Consider the following 21,650-nt stretch of genomic DNA (forward strand, 5'->3'; position numbering starts at 1 on the left):
TCCTGTGCCACTGTGTTCCTCCATTTGTCCTGTGCTGTTTGCTTTCTGCAGCCTGAGTAAGCAAGAAGTATTTGGTTGTAGGTTGTGAGCAGTGCTCAGGAATCTCGAAATTCATTTAATCATGAAGCCATGGGGTTTGATTTTTTTTTTTTTTTTTTTTTAAAGCTTGTGCTGTATTGCTTTTATTTATGTTTGGCATTTCCAGCAGTTTGGAGGTGATGGAAGTTAGCTGACAATAGATCAACATCTAATTAAACAGGAGGAGAGTGTGAGAACAACCAAGGGCTTCACAGTGGAACTCGGACAACGATTGACTACTTTAGTTCAAGATTTATGGTGATATTTTTTTTTCCAGCTACATAATTTTATTTTTTCCATAATGAGCAGATACGGCCTTTGTAAAATGAGCTGCATTGGGTACTAATAAATCCTATATTCCGGGAGAGACACTGTGGAGAGAATAATTGGACTAGGACACAGGACTAGGCGTGGTACAAACACCATGCTATTTAATGTAGAGAAAGGAGTTAGCAGACCAGCTCCACTGTCCCTTGCCTATTATTTTAATAAGCACTAAAGTGGTCCCCAATCTGCAACTTTGCAGACGTAAGCTTTTCTACATAGATCCATCTACCAAACCATGGGGCTTTGTTTATGTATGTGTAAATACACATAGCACACCTGTGCCAGGTGAGTGAAGCAAGTGGGCATTGAATATGTTGCAGTTGGCCCCAGGCAAGCACTACAAGTTGCTGGCTGCCTCTCAGATTCCTGTGGCCATGGACTTGCTGTCAGGGTCTGCAGGGCCAGAGGCAGGTTTTACTGGGCGTTGGGCTGGGCTGAACACTCAGAGCTCTGGAGGCTTGTAGCCAGTGCCTGTGTGAGGCTCACTAGCCCATCTAGCATTACTGGTTCATTTCTGCTACACAAGTGATCCTATTTTTTTTTTTTTTCTCAGACAAGGTGCCACATCCTCATAGACTTGCCTTTCACACCTCATGACCTGTAAATTGTGGAAGTGCCAAATGGAAAGGGAAAACTCCCCTTCTTAGTGCAGGATGGAACTACAAGGGTGACCAGACAATCACACACAGAACAGCATCCTGTGATACCCGTACTTGTTTGAGTTGTTAGCCAATTATTAAATATGCTTTATTCTTTGACATGTGCCAGAAGAGAAAGAGGCATGCTTATACGGAGGATCTGGCAATATAAAGATAACACAGCTCCTAAACAATCAGGAATAAACAGTAAAATGTAGACATGGGCCACAATGGCCACTCCTACTTCTATGGTTTTTTTCCCATTTGTCTAGCTTTACTAAGAAGACATGTTGAGACTGAGATCGAGAGACTGAAGGTATATGCTCAGTGCAGTGTCCAGGGACTTAACTGCGAGTTCTCATTACTCCTTTCATAACTTCTCATTAACTTTTTCCTTAATGGCAGTATTTAAGAGCTAAGCAGTCTCAGGGCCATACAGTGAGGGAGGGAGCTATCAGCAGAGTTGGCTGGTGGAACCTCAGCACTTTCTTGACCCAAAATCTGCTGAGCAATTAGCAAAGAAGGTTGTTAGGTTCTGTACTACCCAGGAGTCTCTCAAGATTTGCCATTGTCTCTTTTTCCCATTCCCGCTCATCACAAAGATCTTCATTATCCCTGCCTTTGTGTCTCTATCTCTTAAGTTCATCTTAAAGTTTGCAATGAAAGGAGCTTTGAGCAGATCCAAGCCTCCAATTGGGATAAGGAGAAGCATTGTCTATGTTTGGATGTTGTTATTAGTGGTGCCTTTATGTGATTGACCTGTCATTTTGCTATCTTGTGTTTGCTGCCTCCATGCAGGTTATTTTTAGCTAGTTTTACTCGATGAGTTTTGTAGGTAACAGGCAGTGCTTTGATCAGAGGCCTGTGCTAAGTTACAAGTCCCCAGTTCCTTCTCACTGTGCAAATGCTTGTCTTGCCAGCATGGGAGCTACTTCTATTTTATCTTCAGGTGATAGATACACCTGAAGATAAAACAGACATTTTTCTGTCTCCTGCTTCCTTGTAATGTTAATCAGGGTGTAAGTGCCTTTTTACAGCATAGGTTTGAAGATACATTGCTGCCTTGCTTGGCTGCTTTTAAAGTAGGTGCAAAAGAATCAATCAATCAGTGTCTTGTCCGTACTACAGGACTGAGATAGATTCTCAAGTCAGTGGATTTCCCCTCCACACTCTTTATCTGTATATTACTGACTTGCAGCAATTAGCACAAAATAGGCAGTAGCAGGGATGTAGGGTAGGAGAGACTGTGTTTATTTGGCTGGCAATTGTCACAAACCCTTGTTCTTTCTCTCAGGGTCCCTGGCCGTGTCAGTAGCTGATATGACTGCGCCTGTGGTGGGCTCCTCTGGAGGCGTGTATGCTCTTGTCTCAGCTCACTTGGCCAATATAGTCATGGTGAGTACCAGAATGACTGTCTAACATCTTTGGAAGTGAGCCAGGTCTGGTAGCCCAAAGGGATTGGAAATATGGCCTGACCATAATTAAGAGTCAGTTAAGAGTCTTGTCTCAGTAGTGTGTCGTGGCATGGAAATGTTAAACTGCAGTCGGTGGCTTGGTACCCTGATAACTGGCAGCTTGCCAGGAGAAGCCAAAGGTGCTGGTAATCCAAGACTTACCAGTGTACTCTAGGCTATCGACTCTCCTTGCAAGAGCTGACAGTCTTTGGAAAAGGAGCAGCTGACTGGCTCTGCAGAAGTTGCAGACTTGTGTCTGTCTGTATGTGCCATGTAACGTTAGCAGGTACCTGAGGAAATTTAGTATTTGGTGGATTTGTGTGCATTGTATCCTTTATATCCATTTGTAAAACCCAGACTGAAACTGAACCCTGGGCATACTAGTGATGCATCTTTTTGCCGTTTCGCCTAACAAAGTATTTTACAATGGTCAGTAAATACCAGCATCGTCATTTCTCTAAGACCTGGAAACAGGAGCTCATCCAAGGTCCTCAGCTAGGCATATCTGCCTGTATGTCTCCTAAGCTGACCACTGGGCAAAAAGGGCTTTGCTGAGACAGCTGATTTTGCTGTGATTAGGATTTGTGTGTAGTGGTACAGAGCTGCCTGTCTGTCCTGTACCAGCAATGTCAGAGCAGAATAACCATAAAAATGACGGTAATGTGGCCACCCCTCGGGTCTGAGTGGGAAGATAATGCGAATCGGCTGCGGTAGAGACAGAAGGTCTGTTATATGGGTGCTGGAAAGCGTGTGTGTGTGGTGATACTTGTGTCAAGCTAAAAGAAAACCTTGTATTTAATGCTTGTATGCAGTGAAGTCAAGCAGGCTCAGGCTGCTACCCATGACGGTGCTGCTCCAGGCAGCCTTTCTAGCAGCTGGGAGGGGGGGAAGTGAGTGATTTCCTGAGCAGAATAGGTCTCCTTTGCTGTCTTCAAGCTTTTTGGAGCGTGAATGAGCTGGGGACTGTTGCCAGATTAGGACAGTTGAGTGCCTGGCAGAGATGGGGAGTGGAGGAGAGGAGCTACCCCTATACCACAGGGTTTCTACTGGCAAAATGCCTCCTTACATACAGTTATTTTCAGCATGATTTGTGTTCCCTGCCACTGGGCCAACAGCAGCAGGAGGGATTTTCCTCTGTCTCACAGGGTGGTAATGCAGACACAGATTCACAGGGTCAGAGGGGGACATTGGAGGAAGTTTTGGTTTGCTTTAGAGGAGGAGGCTCTGCCAGATATGTGTGGAGAGTCTTCACCAATTGCCTTACCAGACTTCTTAAAATATTGCAAAGCGGCCTGTCATTTCACTACTCATTGGCCTCCTCCAAATCTATTTAGCAAATACTACCTTAGCATCTATATTTTTCCACTATCCGTTCCTCTTTTCTCATCTGAAATTACTTTTACTGCCTTTCCTTTTTGCTTTTCTTTCCCTCTCTTCTCTCTCTCTGCTCATGTAGTATCTAGATGCTGAAAGACATGCTGGCCATTTGCTGGTGAAGCACAGAGTCTTGCACGGGTGCTTTGAGCGTGCTGGGAAGATGAGGGACTGTTGCAGGGAGGGTCTCTTGAATCTTCTGTTCCCTTGCGCCTGCTTGTAAAAATAAATATTCTTGGAATTATATACGCAAAATAACCATCACAGGGAAGCGATAAAGCATGTCACCCTAAGGAAGAAAGTGAGGGGAGGAATTCAGAACAGCTACATGGGAATGAAAACTGAAGGAAGTGGCACAGTATTAATCAGCATGAGTTCAGAGCCTTCTGACTGGGTTAGGTATCTCTGTGGAGAGATTGCATTTTTGCAGTCACAGAAGTGATTTACAGACAGATCCCACATAAAATTTGAATATATGTAATATGTATTGCAGAATATTTCTTCAGCAGGCTGAGAAGTCCCTGGGTGCCATTAAAGTTTGGCTGAAGAGTTGACAAGCACACTTTTTTTTTTTTTTTAAATTCCCTGTTCATCGCACTGAAGGAATTGTCATAAGAAACCCGGCTAGCTTGCTATCTCATACTGCTTTCAACAGGCAGTTGAAAGTTCATTTAGTCACTTCATAGTGTTAGGAATCTAAACATTTCTCCCAGGATTTCTGACTATCATCCAGAGATTCTTATTCCACTGTATTGATTACTGACCAAGCCTGAGGACAGAGGAGGCCAAATCCAGGCTTTCTTATGGCACTGTTTCCTTGGTATGCTTTAATTGAAGTCTTTATTTTTTTGTGTGTGCTCTGCAGAAGGTCCAAGTTGCAGAATTTCAGGGAGCCTGAGCTAAAGACAGTAGCACTGTGGTAGGGCTTCAATGCGCTGAGAAATTGCCTGACAGTGTTGGGCTTCCAAGTGAATCATGATGAGCTGTGTGATGTTAACTAGAATGATAGTTGTGTTGAATGTTAGGTACTACTCAACATAATTTTGTTTCACGTGACCTAATACAACAGGGTTTTGCAGGATCGGTAAAGTCAAATATTTTCATAAGTCAGAATTTAAGGTGAAACATCAAACTAATATGTTAAAAATTAGTCTGTCTGAAGAACGGAGAATGGCAAGGCCAGTCAAGGACCACGCCACACCAGCTGGATCTCAGGCAAGGAAATTCAGTAAGACTGCCAGGCAAAGAAGTTGTGGACTTGTCCATAACTTGGACATGTCTGTAATATATCTTTTATGTTTATCTTCTCTGGGATTGACAGAACTGTGTTTGGTGCGGTGAGTGGAGAGTTCACAGCCAGGTGGCAAGGGCAATAGAAGGGGTTTGTTCAAGTGATGGTCATCCTTGATGCTCTTCCAGTGCAGATCTGAATGTAAAGTCCCTCCAGGTTTGCATGCAGCATCACTTTGTTTTCCTTGTCTCTTTTCCAGAACTGGTCAGGAATGAAGTGCCAATTCAAACTGCTGCGCATGGCTGTTGCCTTGATCTGTAGTAAGTATCATGCAAGACTAGGCACACAGGCAATCCTATTTTGTTTGTCCTTATCATAAGAGTTCATGCTGATCTAGAGAGTTTTGACTTTGCAGCAGTTTTGGTAGGAACTTGCAGCTGGACCTTCTGGCAGCAGAAACCACATCACTCTCAAATGCAGATTTTGGCTTTCAACACAAGCATTTGTAAGTGAAGATTTGTTGTTAGCCAGCATCTGTAGCTTGTGACATTTGTGAAGACCTGGGACTTAAACGTCTCGTCTTTGAATTCACAAACAAGCAATGCTTTTGTAATAATAATATTTAAGTTTCCTAGAGCACTTCTTATCTAGGGTGACAACAGTGTAATTCATTAAAGTGTGTATAATCTTCCAGCCGTATCCCTAGGGTGGCATGATAAGGGAAACTAGGCCATGTATTTATCATGGAGAATTGTCTTCAAAGCCTAACTCTTTTTTTGTTGTTGTTTTGTTTTGTTTTTTAATGGTTCTGGTACAAATTCTGGAAGGTGAATATTCCCCGACCTGTCCAAACTCTCACAAACCCTGACCACTTTCCAACCACCTTTGAGGCCTCATGTCTGTGTGCCGCAACCCTGACATAGCTGTGGCTTCCCACCTTCCCTGTGGTCACCATATAAGGCAGTTTCTCCCCTTCCATCTCTTCAGGGATGCAGTGCTGCCTGCAAGATGGACTTAGGAAAGGATAGACCTAGACAATTAATTTATTTTTCCTTCTTTGTTCCAGTGAGCTTTGAATTTGGAAGAGCTGTGTGGCTGCGATTCCACCCCTCCGCTTACCCACCTTGCCCACACCCCAGCTTCATGGCTCACCTGGGAGGGGTGATGGTTGGAATCACCCTTGGTGTCATCATCCTGAGGAACTATGAGCAGAGACTCCAAGATCAGACTTTATGGTGGATCTTCCTTTCTATTTATGTAATTTTTGTCTTGTTTGCCATCTTCTGGAACATTTTTGCCTACAGCCTGTTGGATCTAAAGCTACCTCCCCCTCCTTGAAAACATGGGACAGAAAACTTGAGAGTGAAGTCATCTGTCAGCTATGTTAAATGAATGAAGATGGAGGATCTATTTTTATATTCAACTTAGGGGAGGATGATTCTTTCAAACACAAGTGTATGCTGGAGGAGATGCTTAAAGAACTCACAAAAGAATGGGCTTGATCAGGTTATTCATAAATCTAGCAGGTACTATGATACTGGCTGGCCTGGACCCTGCAGTTTCTCCACTGCCAGGGCTCCCATTGGGCAGCCTGTACCTGGGCACTTATCACTTGGTTTGTTAGCACACATCAGTATTTTGTATGAGGTATTTGTATTTTCCAGGTCAGTGCTGGAGTTATGGCCAGTTGTTGAATGAATCTCCTCAATGTTACTGAATGCTAAAAGGGAAAAAGAGCAGACATTTACTAAGTAGAGACTCGCATGGTACTCACAAGGCAGCTTGGGTTTGGTTTCTATGGACACATCTGTTCAGCCATGCCAGTGTCACTGTCTAATTACTTGAATGGTTCCTAAGATATTTTAGCCTATGGTGAAACCTGTCTTACGCACCTTTCAAAGGAATCAGCAGAACTTGATCACCCAAAGTGATGGAGACTGGTCTTCAACTACAGGTCAAATGAAATTGCACTATAAACCTTGGAAACACTTAAGAGTGTTGTGGGCACCCAGCCAGAGGTGACTTTTACTGTGCATGTTTCACTTGGTTTTAATTATTTTTTTCCCCCAGCCTGCTGTGGCTAAAGGGTGTGACTGGGGTTTCTTTTTTGAGGCATGGAGAACAGAAGGGCAAATGTTCAATTGTGTTTTTATCAGCTGACAATCAGGTGCTGTTTTCTTCTCACTTTGTTTCTGGCCATATTGATCTAACACCTGGCCTGGAGCTCCTAGCAAGGATCTCAACTCTTCCAGCAGGTTCTTACTAGAAAAGTGGGACCGGGATCACCTATAGCAGTGCAGGGTAGGAACTGTCTAGTCTTTACAGCCATACAATCCATTTTGAGGCCAAATCTGTCCACTGAAGTCAGTGGAGTTAAATCAGGTTGTATGTAGCACTGGTTTCCCACTGAAGTGGAAAGGGTGTTACAGTGATGATTGTGACACCGATAAAGCTGGTTTTAAAGTGACTGCTGAATTTTGAGGATGCCTCTTTCTGAGGTAACGGACTGTTCAGGGGCTCCAAGCAACAGTTAGTTGCAATGATGCCTTTTTCTTTAACATTTGTCATCCCCAGGTTTTAGCCGTCTGTAACTGGTCTATAGCACAGTCCATACAGCTGCCTGCACAGACCTGGGGACCAGCCTGGAACATGTGTAGCACAAGCAGTGCTTATAGGTACACTTCTCTGTAAGGTGCTTATGTTAGTTTGCTTCTCACTTTAGAGAGCTGCCAAATTACAGTCCAGGAATGTGGATGCCCTCCTTTTCTCTCCCCTTTATCCACCCAGTTTGATGGCCTGGATAAAGCAGCCATAGGAGTCTCTCTAGACTATCTGCTTTCTTCCTTTTTTCTGTCTGCATACTGGTGCCCAGGCACCAGTCACCAGAGCCTTCCACAGCACATCTTACAGGCATTGTGGCAGTTGTGCTTGCTCTGTAGCAAAATGTCTCTGTATTGTGAGCTTTATTCTCTCACCTGTGTAATTGTTGCTGCCAGATGATACCACAAGCTAGTTAGGAGTCTTTCTAGACTGGACATTCACAAGTGCTTATCAGCTGCCCTCTTCTTTGCCTCTTATGGGAAAAATCTCTCTGGAAGGGTGAAGTTCTGCTCGCACAGCATGTGCTAGTAAAACTGTTGCCTCGGGGAAAGGGAGGAGGGAGAAAATAAGCGTTTCTATAGCCTGGAATAAGCCTTACCTGCAAAAGAAACAATTTTTGCCACCTTTGTGTACAGGAATGGGATCTCTGAGGGCAACTGCACCTTTGTTGTTCTGCATGGCCAGTACATTGTTTGTGGGCCCTCAGATCAAGGAACAAGAGGACAGGATAAAGGTCAGAGTTCTTTTCATTTTGGAGAAGAGGGTTGATTCCCTGTGCCATTTTATCTCTGCAGTTTGGGTCCAGATCAAAGCAGTCATGAGAGTTTGCATGCATCGTTTCAGGTCAGGAGCTGGCCAGCGAGTTTTGTAGTGGTGGAGATCATCTTCCTGGGGAGCAGCAGGCAAGCAGGAGAGCTGGGAGAGCAGCAGGAGAGCAGGGAGCTAGGAGAATATTGACAGAAGCGTGGTTAACACATAAGGAGGATGTTCCTTTCCTCACCTATTGAGCCTTTCTGATTACAAGATGCCTTTAAACCAGAGGTGAGCAGAAATGGGCGTTCCCCTGGAAATTTTAGGAAGACTTTGACAATTTTGGTAGTTTTTTTGACAACAAAACCCGTATTATTTTGCCTGTAACTTACCAGAGTACAGTATGCACCGATTGACTGTTATTTTTGTTTTCTCAAATGAAAGCTATTTAATGCCCATCAGTTTCTCCCCAGGAAAGGTTTCTGTGCCTGCCAGTGATGTGCCTGGGGTGAAGCAGCAAGCTACAAGTTCAAGGGCCACCTGTTTCTTCATCAGCCTGATCCTGGCTGGCATGTCTTTTGCCTGTGCTCAGGAGTACGAAGGAGCTGAACAGAGTAACCCAGGTGCCCTTCTTTGGTCCTTTATCTATAGATGAACATAGTTTACATGAAATGGTCAAAGCCACCTCTGAGACTGAGCTTATGACTTGTTCTTTTAAGCCGTTGTCCATCTTTATGACTTCCATTCTGTGTCCCCATGCCCTGTCTGAGCAAGTCTACAAGCAACCCTGGGGATGAGAAAGGCCAGGCTTTAAAGCAGTACTAGATTTATTGTGGGTGAAGAAATGAAACCCTGTCACACTTGTGCTCGTCACAGCTGAAATCTCTCCCCATACACAGAGCAGGTTGTACACAAGAGCCTGTTTGCTAAGAATCTATCAGCTCATGGAGTCAGGAGAAGCGCAAAGTGCTTAAGCTTTTATAATTATTTTTTTATCACTAAAATTATACTGTGAAAACTTATTAAGTGTCTACAGAGTATCAGCAAACTCAGTTATGTTGTTTTCTCATGCACCCAGGAGTGCCACAGCGCTGCAGCATCAGAGAGCTGATAGCAAACAGGCTTTTCTTTTACCTCCAGATGTCCTTGAAGCTTCTGGCTTATGTCGGAGACATAATATTCTCCAGCCTGCTCATTTGTGGTTCCAACTTGCCACAGTCAGCAATGTATTCCTGAAGGAGCCGTCCACAGAGGGGCTGCTTTTGGTAATTGTTTTAGTTTTATTTCAGCTGCTGCCAGGACTTTACATCAGTCGAATAAAATGTGAATCCATTGAACCTTACAGACGTGCAGTGCTAGAGCAAAAGGCGAGGACTGTTACGAATATACAGATTTGAACAGTGCATGTCAGAGGAAGTTATTTTATGCTTGTGTCCTTGAGTGAGGACACAACACCTGGCAAAAAAAAGCCATTTCTGTGCAAAAAAAAAAGCCATTTCTGTGCTGTGGTTCCTTTACTTACTAAAGTAAGTATATTGCAGCACTGGTCCAGTGAGGATGGGTGTAAGAGCGTAGTAATGCAGACTGAGAGAGCCTGGGGTGCTGGATGCAGAGCTCCTTCAGGGACGCCTGCCAGCGGCATGCAACAGCATAGATGGGGTCTGGCTCCGGGCTCCTTGCTGATCCCTCATCCCAGAGGAGAGAGGGGAGAAGTGGCTCAGCCAGCCATGGAGAGGAAGAGGAGGAGGAGAACCATGTAGGTCAAAGTCTGTGGGGCTTGGAAATTGCACCTTTTATCCCAAGATGCTTGGAGACAGGTAGAGATTTATTTTGCTCGCGTCAGTAATAATACAGGAAGGAGGAGGGGGAGGGTCATAATGGAGTGGTGGGAGAGGAGATTACCAGCAACAATCTGAGTGAGGACTAGAGGAGTCATAAAAATGCCGATGAATTTACGTTTGCTGAGTTCTTAAGGTAACATCTCATGTCACTTTTTCCCTATCAGTCGATGAGGAATCTTAGCACTTATGTGGCATATTGTGATTCTTCACTACTTGCTCCTTCAGCAGTAGGAAGTATTTTACCAATGGGGAAGGGGGAGGCTAGAGAAATTATCATTGTCTGAGGTTGCTGGACTAGAAATAAAGCTCAGGGATTCTGTGTCCCAAGACCTTGCTCCTTCTGGTGGATTGTACTGCCCATATGTTTTAAATCACATTAGATCAATTTGAACTGGGGTATGAAGGATGGAATCTGACACGTTTAGAGCTGGTACTAAAGTAACAGCTATCTGCTGACCTCACAAGACAGCTGCTGTTTTGTGCCAATATTTAGTCTTGCAGGATCGTGGGTAGGACTTTCACACATACTTCAGTGAGTAAAGAGCTCAAAGTCTATCTGTTTACATAGATTCAAACTCAGCTCAATTGCTTTAGAAACCCCATCCACTGGCTTCACCTGAAGTGGAACTGGAGAATATGGGTGCAGTTAACACCAGCAACCTCTGGAGGCAAACTGGGATCTAGACAACAAAGGCCAGCACCTCTGGGGTTTTAGCTGCTCTGAATATTGCTGCTGTTCTGTTTCTTTTATAGTAGTGGCTGCTCTACAGTGCTCTGATACGACTCAAAAATTCCTTCTGCAATCACTGATGCCGAGAGCTGGTTATAAAGGAAAACTGCATTTTGCAGCTCTGTAAAGAAAGAATCACACATAAGACAGAAACCAAGCTTGTTTAAAGGTAAATGTATTTTTAATGTCACCGTTAATCATTGGCTTTTAATTGGAAAAAGCTTTCTAATGAGGTATTTCTGAAATGCCATTAGTAGTACAGAAAATTGATGTTTCAGGGTACTTTACAACATTGAGCACAAAATACTCCCTAGGCCTGATTTAAGTAGCGAAAGTACCTTAATTTCCAGTGAGCTTAATAGATACGTTAGTCACCATCTCCTGGCTTCCCCCAGTGGCTGTTTAGTTTGCAAATAAAGCTAGATTTATGCAGCTTTTCTTTTGCTTACACTACTAATGCTGACAACACATACAAGTGTTAAACACAAAGCACTAAACAACGTAATTTTCTGCCTTAAAATACTGAACAAAAGATACTTTCCCGTTAAGGGCTAGTAAAACAAAATTATATTTGCAAGGTAAGACACTATGGTATGTTTCCAAGTATTTTTTTATTGTGTACATTCTGTATATTTTTGTTGTAACAATATTATTTGAGCGCAGAATCCATTAAATGGTTTTTGTTGGTGGTTTTTTTGGTTTTCTCTTTCTTTTTTCTTTTTAGATAAAATTGAGCTGTTCTACATTGCAGGCCAAAAAACAACCAAGAAAAAACTTTCAAAGACAGTAAGTTTGCCTACAGTTAACACAGTATTTAACAAAAGAGCAATTGGTTTTGCGCTCTGCAATGTAATCTTTTAATAATGACATTGATAACTCATTTTTATGTCTCTCTAAAAGTGTCTGTCTAAAAGATAAAAGGGGAGAATGAACTGCTTTATTTCTCCATGAGATACAACAAGGATGCAGAACCAGCTTGGGACTTGTATTGAAATTCAGGTCTTGTCCCACCATTTGACAACAGACACTTTAGTGCAGTAGTGACCTCAGAACTGCGGGGAAGTTGATGACCAAGTACATTAGACTGCTTAAAATTTTTTATTGGGCTGGAGGGTTGTTCTCTTTTAAAATCAGTCTGTACTGGAAGTCTTAAAACCTGAGAGCCAACACTTTCTTGTTTTTTGAATCAATAGTGGGAACAACATCCTGGACATTCTGCAGCAATCCTCCAACTGATTTAGTTATTTTGAGATAACTAAAATAAAAATCCTTCCACCAGTGTGGAAGGGGGAGGCTTATCTTGAAAAATATTTTGCGTTTTTGTTGGGAAACATTGGGTTAAAGTGTAACTTAAAGATATTAAGGTGTAACTAGCAGCAGTTCCTGTCACATTTGTTACTCCTAGCGGAAAGCAGATCGCTGCTGCTGTATGTGGGACTCGGCTCTTACTGTTAGTTTTCTGCACTTAACTGAGCTTTCCAAAACACTTACATCTCTTTATTCATTAGTTGAGGACTTTCAGCAAGAAAGTAAGGTGGGTTTTGGCTGCTTTTGTCAGCTAATACAGGATGTGTTACTGTCTGCTAGCACCATATATTTTTCTTGCTGCATAAAATAATTTTAGAAAGGCAAGCTGAAGGACAGAAATATTGCCAATTCCAGCTTCTCTGTTGCAGAGAAGGAGCCAAAAGCTGGCAGCCTGGATACTCAGCCTTGATCACACAAACTCCTAAAACTCATTAGCATTTTATTCCCATAACTCAAATCATATTCTACATAGTAAGCATTGCTCATAAGTGTTGGAAAGAGAAATACTAATTGGTTCATATGCTACTTCTCCTGGGGGTAAGGGGGCTGGGGGGAACCCAAAAAAACAAACCAGACCCTGATTTTTCAAACTGCAAGAGGTCTGCAGCAGTTAAATCTAAACTTGCATTCTTAATGTAGGCGTGGGGGATTTTGTGTTTGGTTGGGTTTGTATGTTTTGGGGGCTTGTGTGTGTTTGGTTTTTTGTTTGTGTGGGTTTTTGTTTTTTTTTAAAGGGTTTTAAATCAGACCCTTAAAACTACAGTAAAAATCTTTCAGGTTTGCAAATTAAGTGCACATCTCAGCATCTTCTAACCTTTTGTGTGCTTCATCCTGAGGTTTGAATAGCTGATTGGTGGAGGAAGTTGTGTGTTACGCTCTCCAGGCATTCATGCAGCTAAACCAGCTGCTTCTGCATTATTTATTATGCTTTTGTTTAATTTCCTTTCAGTTTGTGGTTTTTTTTTTTAATAGAATAGGAAGATGCCAGTAAAACCTGCAAATTCATGAACTATCAGGGTGTATTTCAACATGTGTGTACTTGTGAGCATCTTGAGTTTAGTAGTTAGGTGACTGAATGGCAAAGTCACCATAAAGCTGGCAGAAGAGAGATGATGTTAAAACAAAGGCTGCAGAAATCAACAAGTTATGTTTCTCCTAAATGCCAGCTACCTTCAGCGCTGGGAAATGCAGAAAAAGGAACTTGCAACAGGAAAAGCTGTGACTGAAGCTGTCCACATGTAACAGTCCCACTGAACTTGTACTCTGATACTGAACAATGGATTACCTTGGGCAGGAGAAGACCCAACAAGACTAAGCAAAGTTTCACAGTTAAGGTTAAAAATATCTGGATTTTGAAATGATTTATGATAATTTACCTAGCAAGTAAATAAAAAACCTGATTTAAATTAGTGTAGTACAGATCACAGGATAATAGGATAGTTCAGGTTATAAGGGACCTCAGAAGATCCTCAAGACCGAGTCAGCTAAGAGGTGATGCAGGTTCTTCAGCACTTCAGCTGGTTTATTCTTGAAAACTTCGTGGGATGAAGTCTGGGCAAAGCAATTGCTGTTGCACCTCAGGAAAAGTTTATCCCCACCACCAGTGCTGTGCCTGGGACTGACCTACTCTTTGTAAATATTAAGGCCAGCACATGGAACCCCTCGTCCTATGAGGCTCTGGCCCAACCCTCCACCCAGTTGCAGGTATAAGGAACACAACAGGACTAGTGTTAACGATTTCTTACACTCCCACCAGATCACAGTTACTTTTTTACTCCAACTTTTCTTTTTGAGCACTGCGCTCTTCCCTGCTTCCTGATCAGGCAAAAAACTAAATGATCAGTGCTCCAGCTTTTGTTAAAAAGGTGTAATAGCAACAAAGGGTAACATGTTTTATTGAGCGGCACTGCTTTACTTGCTTATGAACAAAATATTCTGAAGGAAAACGTTACTTCTCAGAGCTCCTGCAAATGAGAGAATAAGGGGTTTGTTTGAAAGAAAACTACTACTATTTTCTTCTCTGACCTGCTCATATATGTTGTGTCACCTCAGCTGTCAATATGACTTGCAGATTCTGTGCATAACACTAGCAGCTCCTCTGCATTGTGTGAATGAACAGTTTTAAACAGGAGCCATCAAGGACAACACTCATTTGTAATTTAGTGTAGGCGCACTGTTAAGGATTGGGACGTGGTTTATTGTAAACCTTATTATAGGTTCAACACAGCAGTGTCACAGGAAAGCATTCAACTTCTGTCATCACAGTGTACAGCACTGGCAGACCAAACAGTCACACTTAACTGCATTAGTAAGACTGTTACAATCACTGTTTAAGGGAGAATCGTTCAAACGCCCGAAGTTAGGCATTCAAACACCCTCTGCTGCAAAGCAAAGCAACAGGGAGTTTTGCTTTTATCAGGTTTGCAGAAATAGTCCTTGTTTATGTGGTCAGTCACAGGCTTTGTGGGTTTTGATTCCAGCTGTAGCCAAAGATTTTCTTCAAGTATTCTGCTGCCTGAATGTCCTGAATGTGGGTAAAAATTCATTGCTGAAGTACAATGAAATGTTTTAAAGTCTGAATAATTAACTTGGGAACTTAGTTTACTTCAATTTCTGAAAACATTTCTATTAATTTAAAGTTAATATTCCATCTGCAAAATTTTCAGGTTTAACTCTCCACAACTGAAAGACATATGATTATTTACAGTTATGCAAAATGGGTACTAAGAACATACAAAGAAAGTCTTGATCACAACACAAACTAATAAGAATAGGGTTCATCAAATAGTCTGGGAATTTAACATGTCTGGCCCATGTATGTATGTATGCATACATATGAGCACATACAAACTCTTAAAATTCTGTTCACTCTTAAGGCAGCTCTGTTTCATACCAATGAACAAGTTGTTTATCTAGTAACAGAAGAGCAAACTGCTATTTTGAAAGTAATATGGAAACTAGCTACAGACTTGTTACCTATGTTCCCTTATATAAACAAATATGAATAATTAATTTACTATGATTTATACAGATGTTAGTGCTTTTTTATATATTAAAACAAAAGTAACCAGATCTTCATGATTAGACATGATCATTTTGAAAATATTTAAAATATTTAAAAGACTGAACTGCTTGGCAGGTAAGAGATTTGTGGGTTTGGGTTTTTTTCTGCAATGACTGTAAAAAACAAGTGTCATGATTTCCTCAAAAAAGGAGCAAGTCACTTGGAGAATCTGGTAAGCACTGAAAACTATGCAGGAGTTTGTATGATCTGATATTTACACATTAAAAAAAGCTCATACTGCTTTATCTAAAAAAGAGAAGAGGCAGATGAAACTAACTTAGATTTGACTTAGGTAATACTTTTAAATATAAATTAAAAATCCTGCAATAGTGAAACTAAGCTGCACAGATGAAATTAATGATTTATACAATACCCTCAAATGAGTACAGAATAATTAAGGTAATTTTAAGCCACTGATGTTTCTCTCATGAATTCCTCAAGGACAGTCACTACACTTCTGGCTTCTGGCATTTCTGCATGTTCTACTTTAACAATCTTCAAAAGGATGTCTCCACTGCCGCAGTTCTTCAGAAACATGTAACACTTGAACAAGGCGTAGTGGTTCATTTCAGCCTGGCGGATGAACCTCTTCAAGTTGTTAATGTCTTGTATAGCCTGTGAAAAGAAAAACAGAACATTTTCTTATCCTTCTACGTAGAAAGAAAACATACTGTGGAAAAGTGAAGGAAGAATAGCTGGAGAAGCAAAAGCATTTCCAGTAGAAATTTTATATTACTACTTGAGAGTACTGCAAGAACTGAGTACTGTCTTTGGTGCATATTACCACTGTTACTGTAACAATGCAAAATGTGTGGACACCACAACTTGATCCTGTCCAAACTTGTATCAAGAGTTCTCCTCTTTTATTATGACAGATCACCTAAGAACGGTTAACTACTGCATCCATATTACCCAATTATATGATATTGTGTGTATGCACAGCTCAAATTAACAGTATTTTAAGAAAAAAAAAAAGAGTGGGTTTTATTTTAAATAGGAGAAAATGGCTTTGGAGTACTCACTGAAGAAACTTTCACACTACTTTACATTCTGGTGTTGTCAACTACAGTAAGACAGTCTTCAACTTAAACTTCAGAGTTAATCAGTTAATGGTTTATAGACATCACAAGTAACCTAAAACTTCTCTTTGCTGCAAAAGGAGTATTTGCTCCCTCAGTAACTCTGATGTCTTCTGCAAGTCTTTAACATATAAGAATAGGTACCTTCAATTTAAAGTTTTCCAAAATCTGACGGAATAGAAATGGATTTCCACCTTCAGCACCATTCACAAAAGCATGCATCCAGTCCTCACAAAATCTGTTGCTTCCTGTTACATGTTCAGGAACAGAGAAGAGATGAGAAAAAGTAAATATATAGCAACAGCAAACATATATACTTTATATATACATAGATATATGTGTATACACACACACATATATACAAATGTCTAGAACAGCAAACGTAGCTACAGTGATTACATGAAATTCTGTTCCAATTGCTGAATCCCTTTTCACATTTGTCAAATACACTAGTAAAAAAAAGTTTTGCAGCTTCTCTGAACTGCACAAGTCATAGTTTCATGGTCTGCCATCTAGATGCATTGGGGATTAACAGCCATTTTCAAATCAGAGTTCCAGTGTATCTGGTAAAACAAACTACTGTGCTACCTCATAGGAAAACAGGTGGTGTAGTTTCTAGCGAGAATCCTAACTTTCTGGGCATGAACCTATGAGCTTCTGAAGCTCCTCAACTACCTGTAACATCCACAACTCTCAGCAGCTGATGGATACAAGTGAGTAACATGAAGAAGTACTCACAGCTGTAATCTCACCTGCATTATGCAAACAAGGCTGAGGTCCACTACAGTCTACAATCATTGACTTGTGCTGTTCCTCAGTCATGGCAATACACAAGGAGGTCATTGTGCCTTCCTGAACAAGTCCTTGGAGGCTGGCAGCTGCCAGAAACCTGACACAGAAAGCTCTTGTGAACTTTTTGCTGCTTTACAGTTCCTGAACGGCAAGAACAGGAGGCTGTCATACAGAAAAGCCCACTTACACACAGGTTTCTTGGTCTCAAAGTATGTTTACCTGCTAATGTCTTTTTCTGTTCTTTCATCTGCATGTTTTACTTCCACAGGAGTATAACTCAAAGCCTTAAACAACAACAACAAAAAGAAAAAAGCTAGATGCAACTTTGATATTACTTCTGTTGCTATATTGCAGTTACTAGCAATAAATACATAATGTGGTACTTTAAAAATTGTTCTTTTCGGAGAAAGAGTAGAAGCTAGGGGAATACTCCATATTATAGTCATTGCAGCAAGTTTTGCATTCAGGAGAAATACAGCATTTATACTCTATTAGCTATTCTGTCCAAAGCCTCCTCAAACTCAGTGACTAGAGCTAGGATTAATTTGTTTTCTGTTTCCAGTGAATTACATGAGGCACATACACAACATAACATCCCTTTTGGTTCAGAGGAATTATAGCAGGGACAGCTTTCTCATGCTGTTTCTAATTTTCTCATTCTAATTTCAGCTTGGACACTACTATGTAGTTTAAAATGAGTTAACTATAAAAACTGATAGAAGAAATAGCTCTGTGCTTAGCAATAAAGCAGGGAAAAGTACTTGCCCTGAATTTAAAAAAGAAAAAGAAGAAAAAAAAAGTTGTTCCTTATTTACTCCTGGCTGTGAAAGCAAATGCAAGAAACATTTTGAACATGTTGGAGTTGGAGAGATTCCTTCTGAACCTTTTTTAGTTATCCAGTTTGAAATACACTTACAGCATGTAACAAAAAGGCGAGTTTCTCCTGGAAGAGCTGTACTACTCTCTGAATGGGGCATATGGCATTCTCAAACCAGCTTCTCAAGTAGGGGTTAACATTGCTCTCCAAGGTTTTTTGCTGTAACATGTTGAAACATTAAAACTTTAACTACAAGTTAGATTTCTACACAGATATAAGCCTATTAATAATCTATTCAACCTAAGATATTGGAATGTCCGACCCTTTCTAATTTCAAACCACAGTAAACTAAAATAATTGACACTTGAAGCCACGCTTTATCAGCAATGAAGGGCTTCACATTTTAAGAAATAGACAGAGCTAATATTATGGTATATACTGAGCAAAGGTGATGCAGCAGCAGACGGGATGAGAGAAACACTTAAATGCATAGTTTCCCTTAGAAAAATTGTGACAAGAAACCCACTAAAAATCCTTCCTTAATGTTCAGAAGTGGTAAGAATTCAGGTGGACATCAATAACTTTCCTGTAGACCATTACATTTTATTAGTAATTGTTCTCTCTGAATCTAACTGCAAGTAACCCATAAGAGATTTATGACAGACACAAAAAAGTCCCATCCCTCCTTTTTTTTTTTTCCTTTTGACTTGTGTGGTCGATAGCACTTTAGACATGCACTGTCACTATAGTGCATCAAGTATCTCTCTCTCAGTGTTTCATACTGGTACTTAAAACACCTATTTTGTCTCTATAGATTAAATTATGAGTTTAATTAATAAAGAAATTTAATTTAAGTTATTAATTTGCATAAATAGTAATTTTCACTACTTAAAAAAAAAAAGTTAGGCTTTACCTCCAAATCAAGGTTTATCTTCAGACTTTGAATGTATTTGTCCAGCTCAAGCCTGAAAGTATCTTCTTAAGGAAAATAAGATGCATCATTGTTAAGACCTGCATTTTTCCCTTTCAGTATATGGTGGTTACTGACATTTTCAGTTACTGGAAGGTGTGTACAAATGAGCTGATTTCAAGTAGGAAACAGACAAAATGAGAACATAATTTTTACATCATCTCCCTCTCCACACAGATAAAGAAAATTAAAGGTAAGGATATAGTTCCAGACCTTTCTCTGAGCCACCTAAGAAACAAACCACATATTCTGGAGCACTGATGTCTGATTCCAGTGTTACCATTTCTAGAAGATTTTCTTGTTGGAAATGACAGTAATAACAACCAACTTTATTTTCTGGTATGCTATGCAGAAAAAAAAAAAAAGAATTATTTTGTTACACACACATGACCATAAATAAGTGCAAAAAGCAGACATATATGATTTCTATAGAATTTTCACCCAGTAGCACTGGTAGCTCCTATGGTCATACATACAGCTCTTAGACCTTCTCTTTTTTCTTCTGTGATGCAATCAGACTAGTTTAAAAAGAAAGTCATGAACACATGTCGTATTTTTTTTAAGTATTCAAACAGTAAATTATTTGCTACAGTTTTTTTCTCAAAGCTACTTAGAAAAAGAAGAAAGTGTCGTTGCATAAAGCTGTTATTAACAGCAGCAATTGACTCAGAACGTGGAATTGAGATTAAACCTAGTGCAGCAGCAGATGGCAAGATGTGCAATGCTGCCAATGTTTCTTACAGTTTCTCATTCACAAATAATTTTTAAAATTTACCTCAGCCCCACTGATGCTACATTCCCCATTCCTTCAAACAGGGCTCCTTTAGTAAGACGCTTAGCAATAAAACTGCGCAGTTCAGTCTCCGCTTCTGCTGGTAAGTTTGTATCCAGCAAGGAGAGGCTTTAAAAAAAAAGAAGAAATCATCAGCAAAAGCAAATGTTATTGTTTTGTTTCTCTGAACAAGTGCAGAACCACCTGTTTCTAGAAAGGGGACCACTGTGATCGCTGGCTTACAGCTAACGCTCTGTGACTTCTGGCCCATCAGAAATGCATTCAGTGGTTTCCCCACTAGACCAGAAGTCTGGAGTTGTGGTGTCAGCTGATGCTGAGCTCCTCATCAGCTACGAACAAGTCACTGCCTCTCTTTGTTCCTGTGTTTCCCCAGCTGTAATACAGACCAACAAGTCCATTACAGAGCTTGTGGAAAGACAAGATGTCCATTTAAAGTTGTTTAATAAATTTTAATTATCTACATGAAGATATAAGTCAATACAGAAATCTCAAGTATAAATAATAAAGAAAACAGAGTTTGATCTCAAACAAAATAGTTTACATTTAATACATTATTTCAGCTCTGTAGTTGTGTCCATTCCCTATTTATTCCAGAAAAGGCACCAAAGCACTTCAGTAGGCTTTCACAGAGGTTTCTGTTTTGAAGGAACTTCAATGTACTTGCTTACTATTCAGCTAACAGCAACAGGGCAAAGACTTCAAAATGGGGTTTTACAGGCAATTATGCTGTTCTCCAGATTGGCTTTACCTGAAGTCTTCGCTGGAGGGTGTGTCTGGTGCAGCACTGCTGGGACTGCCATCCTCACTGCCTGCTCCCTGCTGCGAGGATCTGGAAATCAGACCATTCTTAGGACTGATTTTACAGCTTTAACACACAGAACAGGGAAAAAGGACTGCAGCTGGAAAAGGTATGGCCTGAGAGCATTTTAAAGCCGGAGCAGGGAATGGGGACATGATGGGGGGGGGGGGGGGGGAAAGAAGTCTCTTTGGGGAGAAAGAGGGAAAAGAATAAAGCGAATTTAAGCAGCTGGGAACTAACAAGGCCTAGAAAAGGCCACCCCGCGGGGCGGACCCTGCGCGCACCCGCCTCGCCGGGCCTCGGCGGCGGCCCCTCACCTGCAGCTGCGGTAGCCGTAGAGGCAGTGGTAGGTGCTGCCGTGCCGCTCCGGCCGCCGCTCCTCGCCCGCACCGCCGCCCTCCTCGCTGCTCTCCAGCTCCCGCTCATCGCCGTCCGGCAGCGCCGGCAACATCCCGGTCCTGTGCACGGGGAACGCGGCTCCCCGCCACCGCCCGCCCGCTCCGGGCCCTGCGCTCGCCGCTCTCCGCCCCGGAGACAGGGCAGGGCGGGCGCACCGCGGGGCTGTGTTACAGCTTCTTCCCCCACCCCGAGCGGGTGTATCCACGCCCGTGGGCAGGCCGCGCCTCGTCCCCGGCAGCTGGCAGGAGGGTGGATTGGCTGAGGAGTCGCTGCGATGCAGCTTTCAAGGACTGGAGCCGCTCAAAGTGCGACAGGCCACCTCCTCACCCGAAGTACAGCTGTACTGGATAAAGCCGAAAGAGCTGTCATTGCTGCAACTCCTCTGTTTATGCAATCTACTGAAAAATGCCATGTAGATGCTATAGTACCTGTGTCAGTACAGATAAATCTTTCAAAGCAGGCCCTGCTGAAATCGTATTTGACAAGATTAGCCATGCCGCCTGTTTTTAACAAGCCTCCTCTACTTTTGAAATACTTTTTTTTCTGTTGAAACAGCACATTTGTTAGCTCAGCCTTGTAACCAACTGTTAGTTCTCACAGACAGG

General features: G+C 41.6%; 2 protein-coding genes across 2 annotated transcripts in view; one reads left to right on the forward strand and one right to left on the reverse strand.

The window, feature by feature from the left end:
• The window catches only part of RHBDL3 (rhomboid like 3), a gene marked incomplete at both ends in the record, with an annotated part of 66,144 nt that extends 59,704 nt beyond the window's left edge, over window positions 1-6,440 (forward strand). Inside the window, 3 exons of the mRNA XM_082008153.1 lie at window positions 2,338-2,438; window positions 5,362-5,422; window positions 6,169-6,440. Coding sequence (XP_081864279.1) covers window positions 2,338-2,438; window positions 5,362-5,422; window positions 6,169-6,440 — 434 coding nt within the window. The remainder of the gene's footprint in view (window positions 1-2,337; window positions 2,439-5,361; window positions 5,423-6,168) is intronic.
• A 9,361-nt stretch (window positions 6,441-15,801) lies between these two features.
• On the reverse strand, window positions 15,802-21,097 carry LOC309411376 (protein Njmu-R1; the record flags this gene model as incomplete). The annotated part of the gene is made up of 10 exons (XM_082008000.1): window positions 15,802-16,011; window positions 16,620-16,723; window positions 17,228-17,364; window positions 17,487-17,551; window positions 18,184-18,303; window positions 18,998-19,049; window positions 19,252-19,398; window positions 19,830-19,955; window positions 20,596-20,676; window positions 20,964-21,097. 10 exons carry the CDS (start codon window positions 21,095-21,097, stop codon window positions 15,802-15,804), a joined length of 1,176 nt encoding a protein of 391 aa, XP_081864126.1.
• Between the last annotated feature and the right edge of the window lie 553 nt (window positions 21,098-21,650).

Source organism: Phaethon aethereus (assembly GCF_964289735.1).
Source record: "Phaethon aethereus genome assembly, chromosome: 18".
Taxonomy (NCBI): Eukaryota; Metazoa; Chordata; class Aves; order Phaethontiformes; family Phaethontidae; genus Phaethon; species Phaethon aethereus.